General features: G+C 34.6%; 1 protein-coding gene across 4 annotated transcripts in view; it reads left to right on the plus strand.

The window, feature by feature from the left end:
- The window catches only part of NPNT (nephronectin), a 118,821-nt gene that overhangs the window by 27,645 nt on the left and 84,503 nt on the right, over nucleotides 1-6,673 (plus strand). For 2 of the 4 annotated variants that reach the window (XM_069094766.1, XM_069094768.1), the window contains exon 3: nucleotides 2,648-2,698. The exons of the other annotated variants lie outside the window; for them this stretch is intronic. In XM_069094766.1, the coding sequence (XP_068950867.1) occupies nucleotides 2,648-2,698 (51 nt within the window). The remainder of the gene's footprint in view (nucleotides 1-2,647; nucleotides 2,699-6,673) is intronic. 4 annotated transcript variants of the gene reach the window in all.

Genomic DNA, 6,673 nt, shown 5'->3' on the forward strand with positions numbered 1-6,673 from the left:
GAGAGAGAGAGAGAGAGAGAGAGAGAGAGAGAGAGAGAGAGAGAGGGCTAAGGAGTCACTTTCCTCTTGTGCAGAAAGTTTGAATGAAGTCACTAATGGGTGACAATAGAGCATACAGTGAGACTGTCACCGAAAACTGCACCCAGGGATTATTGCTGTTCAAGATAAATACATTTTAAATAAATTAATTAAACAAATACATTTTAAATAAATAAATAAATTTTAGTCATCAACTTAAAAAAGAAATCCAACCACAGCTTTTTAAGAGAAAGATTTCTTCAGTTCCCCCAATGTCGGATAGCTAGTCTATTTTTAGGCTCCCGACAACTTCTTAAAACATAGCTCCGAAGACAGATAGATATACACTTAGACAGCACGGGGGCCTGGGAGTCAGGAAGTTACTCGTTATTTAACATTGGCTGCTCTGCATTGGCTCCAAGCACATAACCCATGCCCTGCTAGTTATAAAAGGCAAGAATAATAATCCCTGCACAACCCAGCCTCTGTAATTTATATGAACCAAGACTCTACAAAATGTGGGGGGAAAAACCCCAACTGGCTGATTTATTTTTAGCCCTGCCTAGTAAAATGCATGCTATCACAGAGAACCCTTAGCCAGCCCGAAACACTGCTGCTTACAGCAAGTCCAGGTAGGGGGTGCTTCAATGGCCAGGGGAGCCATGGGGCTGGGCTGGTTGTGATGCATGAGCTTTCTACTGCTGCCTACTCACCTTAGCTCTAGACAAACCCACGCTCTTTTTTCTGTCTCTTATCCTGGGTTATGCCAGTGAATGGGGGAAAGTGAGCCATTTTCTCCTCATCAGTGTGCTATTAATGAATGGTTCTTAGCTGCCTACAAAGGGGTTTATATACCACAAGATGCATGCAGGCCACAAGGGGACTGACTTTGGTAGCTAAAGTCCATGAAAATCGACAGTAGTTGCCTATGAAAATGCCTTCATGCATCAATGGATAATGGACCTCAAGATAGGCCTAGAAAGCTTTTTTCCCCTTGGTATAACACTGCTTTAACTTCAATTGTTATTCTGTATAGTTTTTTTTAAACCATACTAATCGCAATTGCAACGGAATATTCACTGAAATTCAGTGTTGGAGATGATGTCCAGAAAACCTATTGACACTGTAAAATTCACTAAATTTGTACCTGTCATGGCTGAATGCATGTGATACATCTCTAAAAAAATTTAAACTGAAAATAAACTATACAGAACCACTTGGCTGCTTGGATATTAGTAGCTAGAAAAATGTTGATGTTTGCTTTTTTTATTGAGTTGCTATTACTTTGTTTTAAAATGTGTTTAATAGATTTTTTAAAATAAATCCGATCATTTGAAAATGATTTCTAGGTGGTGTTGAAGAAACAGTACCCTTTTATACCTTTCCTTTCTCCTTCAAATGCCTCTCCCATCTCTTCTAAAATCATCCTAATTTTTTCCTCATAAGTAACTAAACCATAATACTAAAAATAATGGCATTGAGACAACTGATTTCTTTCAGTTTATTGTTGAGATCATATCTGATACATTTAATTTTTTTTTATTTTGCTCTTGAGAAACATATCACTAAATTAGATAGCCTGAAGCTATGGTATTCTTTCCATTTAAAAAACAGTAAAAGAAAAGAGAAGTCTGAATTTTATTCTCTGACTTACTAATATCACCAGAAAGAGTTAGGAAGTATACAGATTTGCTTTTGTAAAAAATAATTTGGCAAGTACTCTAGACTATTTATACATTTTTGTAATTCAACTAAAGGGAAAAAATATTATTTTCTCAATCACGTAGGGTACTTAATTTTCTTCTTTTTAAGGAAAAAAAACTACTTTTGAATTAACTGCTACAATTTACTCCCATAATTTGTCTCTCTTTAAAATAAGAACCCATATTTTTCTTGCCTAAAGGTGTGAGATCTGATGTGGACTGAAACCACAAATACTTTTTCTGGCTTAGTCTTCTGAGAAAGACTTGGTCAGATTCATTGACCATTGTTAACACCTATTTGAGAATTCTTCCTTTAATTTTCAGCAAAGGGAAAATTCTCCTCTCTAAGTTGTTTTAACTGGCACTTCAGAAGAGGCCCTTTTGCTTTTGACCGACAAAGCATACAGCCAAGGAGATCATTATTGAAAGAAAATTTCCAACCGTAATCATTGACTGATCACAAGCCTCAATATCTTAAAATTGTGCATATTTTCAGTTATTTCAAAGACTAACTTTAAAAAAAAAATCTAACATTTAAATTTAATCTTTTTTCATCTAACATTCACTTTAATAAAAGGGTACTGTCTCTAAGAGCACAAAGTCACATTCTGAAAACCAAAAATTTTGATTGGAAACTCCAGAAATGTAAACCAGGGTACATGGAAGATTCATAGAGCTTGAATTATTGGATAATTTTTATTTTGGTTCTAAATGTTTGACTTTTGTAACAAAATGGTGACTAAGATATTGCTATTTTAAAATATGTCCTAGTTTTTATTGTTGTTTCAGAGAAGCCCTGAATGTTGAATATGTGTTAAGTCTCCGGGAATGTAGCAAATTGATAAAAACCCAAGTCCAGTCTCCTTACAGAAAACAAACAAACAAAAAGATCTGGAATTTTCTTTTTTTGGACATTTGTTTTGCAGCTTTCTACGTCTTAAGGCAGAGAATAGCCAGGATAAGGTGCCAACTCAAAGGTTAGAAGAACATATTTCTTGAAATAATCTTGGCAATCCTATGTCTTGAAAGGCATGCCCTCTAAATAATACATTTACAGAGCTATAAATAAACCTTAACATTAGCTGTTCTTTTTGATCTCTTTGGGGGGAAATAAACCCCATAGGGATATACTTGTTCTATTCACAATTCTGCTGAGATAATTTTAACTTAGATAATTTGTGAATCTTTTTTCTTTTCAGTTTATTCATACTCTTTTCCTATTTAACAAATCTAATAACCACTACATCCCAATCTCCAGGAAACTTTACATTCCTTAATCTATAAAGAAACAGTCATAATAAATAATTCTCCAAGTATATGGTTACTAACAAGTTTGTCATTAACATAAGAGATTTCTACCTCAAATTAATTAACTCTCCACATTAAGGTAAGAGATATTTTATTGTCTAAATTGCATAGAGTGTTATGTTAATACTTATCAATACTCATAATTCTCTTATTTTGGTTGAAGGTGTCAGTGTTTAAAAGGATATTGCTCTGAAGAAAAGAATGCAATTACATTTAACACATTCATGGTACATTAATGGGAAATTTCGCCAGATGATTTATACTAAATCCTAACAGTTTGTGGAATTGGTAAAGAGATACCTGCTACTCGGGGAAAGATTATCTCATGTTATAGGAAGTTTATTTTTAAAGGGAGTTTAATCATTACACTTGGGGACAAGTGAGGTTGATCAAACTAGAAGTTTTTATTTATTAGGAAGACATCAAATTCAAGGGAATATGCCCTTTAATTACTAAAAATGAATGGGATTAGAGTTGAGGTTATCTATTTTATTGATAAGATTGTAATTGAGAATGCTCTTGGAATATTCACTGAAGGACTTATCAGGATATAGGCAAATGAAGACAATCTTCTGTCATTTCTTATTTCTAAATCTCTTTTTTAGAAAAGACTTAACTGAAGTTTCGGATTTCTTAAACAATCCGCTTCTAAAATAGATGTTAAAGTTTGGCTTCTCCGGGCAATGTGCTGCTAAACTCAGTGGGTTTTTTATCTCTTTCTCCCTGTGAGACAACTCTTTGCTTAAAGGGGAGCGAGGCTATCTAGTTTCTTGCAACCTGCTGTGTGTGAAGTGGTAGAAAAGAAGCAGGCAGCGGCATGGCGTAGTGAACTCTACTGCTCAGTAAGACCCGAGCATGAATTCCAACTTTTACACTTACTGCCCATGTAGTCTTGGGCAAGTTCCTTAACCTCTCTGTTCCTCAGTTTCCTCATCAGTAAAACTAAATGGCTTCTGAGGTTGCTTCCAGTACCAAATCTATGATCGTATGATATCACCTTCTCCCACTTACCTCATCATACCTACCCTAATCAAATTTCTTACCTCCATTTATATCTATTTCTGATCTGACCCCCACCTAGAGCCAACTTGAAAGGGACATGAAGAGGAAATATAGGATGAATCAAAAGTACTATCCTAAGATGTTGTAAAACTGCTCCAGTAGCTGGATAGATTTTGGTGCCCTACCACTCTAATAATTCAACATTCATGACAAGAGCTAAAAGTCCCCTTCACCTCTCATTGTAGCCTCTTTATGTCCTAACCATCATAAGGCCTATTTCATATTCCATCTCTTCCATGAAATCTTTCCAGATCTCTCCAGCCACACACCAGCTCTCTTTTTTCTAAGCCTTCAGAGTATTTTGTTTCTATCTCTTTTATGGTACATCTTGTATTTTGCCTTATACTGTAGCTATATGGGTACTTGTATCATTTCCATATTAGTATGTAAACTCTTGGAGGACAGGAACTTCATTTGTTCTTCTTTATACCCTTCAAAATGCCTAAGACAAAGCTTTGTACATTATTGACATTCAATGACAAATTGACATTGTGTCAAGTGACACGATATTGACATTCATATTTATTGAATGAAAAAAAGAAGGAAAAAGAAGGAAGGAAGGAAGGAAGGAAGGAAGGAAGGAAAGAAGGAAAGAAGGAAAGAAGGAAAGAAGGAAAGAAGGAAAAGAACATTCAAGATACTTTTCTATGGGAACCCTGGATCTACATCTCCCTTTTGCCCCTTCTCATGCTGTATTCAACTTGTGTGCATGCTATAAACATCTAATAAACTTTAAGCTTCTTGGGGGTAGTTATTGTCATTTTCCCTAATACCCAACACAATGCCTTGCATGCTACTGTCATTGGTTTAAATATTTGTCCAGTTGAATTAAATGAGTGGAGGAAGCTCATAAGACAAGTAGAATGACAATAAAGATTCACATTGGGATAGGACCTTGGGGGCTTTATATTAGTCACTATGAGGATGGCAGATTTTATGAGCAACTCCAGAAGTATATGATAAATTCCACAGAAATCTTTATTGTATCCATTTTGTAGTCCATGGTAGTTCATTTTCTTGCTGGTTCCTGAGAGGAAAATTTTCTTGAAAAATTAAAATTCTAAGTTACCTATATCATTAGGAAATTATTGCTGAACCTTCTAAAGGAAATATAAGAGGAATTTCTTTTTCTTCTTTTTTTTTTTGCTTTTTTGGATGGGGAAGGCAGGGCAATTGGGGTTAAGTGACTTGCCCAAGGTCACACAGTTAGTTTTTGTGTTAAGTGTCTGAGGTCAAATTTGAACTCAGGTCCTCCTGACTCCAGGGCTGGTGCTCTATTCACTGAAACACCTAGCTATGCCATGCAATTTATTCTTGAAATGATTTCATTTTCCTCTACCTGCTAGTCACTTTTTGTGTGGACTGCAGTTTAATTCACCAAACATTCAGGAAATGATTTTTGTAAACTAGTAAAGAAAAAAAAATTTTGTCCGAAAAAAAATGTAATAGTCAATTTAATTGGATTTTTAGAGATACCTTCCATTAGGAAGTACTAGTTGCTACCTTTGCTACCTCTGAAAATGTCTTGATTGAGAATTCAATGCTCCAAACATTATGTGTGTGTGCACACACACATGTACATACGCACATATACATATATGTATGTGTATGTATATTTATTATTAAATGGAAAGATCAAACTATTGTAGAACCTTAATTAAATTTTAAGAATAACAAGTATTATAGTCTACTAATTAAGATATGCTCTGCATGATTATGTATCTTTAGGCAGTAAAATAAATTTTGTGTGATGAATAGATATACAGAAAGTTATTAGTTAATTATTTGTCCACCAATGAGCATGTCCAGTATGTTTAAAAAACTCAAAGTTACAAGCATCTAATACCACATCTACAAGATCTACTGCTAGTTTTTAAATGAACTTCTTTTAAATTAAGGAAAATGTTACAAGTACTATGTTCTCTCCTTTATTTGTTTGCCTAATGAAACAAAGTTTTTTGTTTTAGTCATATTTTGAAAAAAAAACTACTGATCATTTTATTTGATAAAGTATTTCAATTGGACAAATTTAACAATTCTCATCCTATAATCTGAGTGTGCTGTCACATAATACATGATGAAAATGAAACAGAAAAACCAATAAATGATTGGTGAATTGGTGACACAGTTAAAGGTAGGATCCTACTATTACTGCTTTTGAGCTGGAGGAGACCTCTAGTCTTATTAAACAGAAACCCAGTAAAGTGACTTGTTCAACATTCCCCTATAGGTAGGATTTGAACCCAGGTCCTTTGACTTAAGAGTCAGTATTCTTTTTCCCCAGAAAGTACACACACACACACACACACACACACACACACACACACACACACACACACACATACACACACACTACTACCCCTCTCTTATTTCTCATAATGGACATTCACAGTGAGTTTATTGTCATGAACCTAATCTATACAGAAGAACAGTTTTTCCACAATATTGTTATTAATTCTAGTTAGTAATAACAATAACATCTTCCATTTAAATAGAGCTTTGTGGCTACAAAGTTCTTTCACACATTATCATATTCCGTTCTCTCCATGAGGCAGTGTGGTTCAATGGAAAGCTCCAGATGG

The sequence above is a fragment of the Petaurus breviceps genome, unplaced genomic scaffold, assembly GCF_028583685.1.
Source record: "Petaurus breviceps papuanus isolate PSGF00001 unplaced genomic scaffold, PetGlider_PUasm1.0 126, whole genome shotgun sequence".
In the NCBI taxonomy this organism is placed as follows: domain Eukaryota; kingdom Metazoa; phylum Chordata; class Mammalia; order Diprotodontia; family Petauridae; genus Petaurus; species Petaurus breviceps.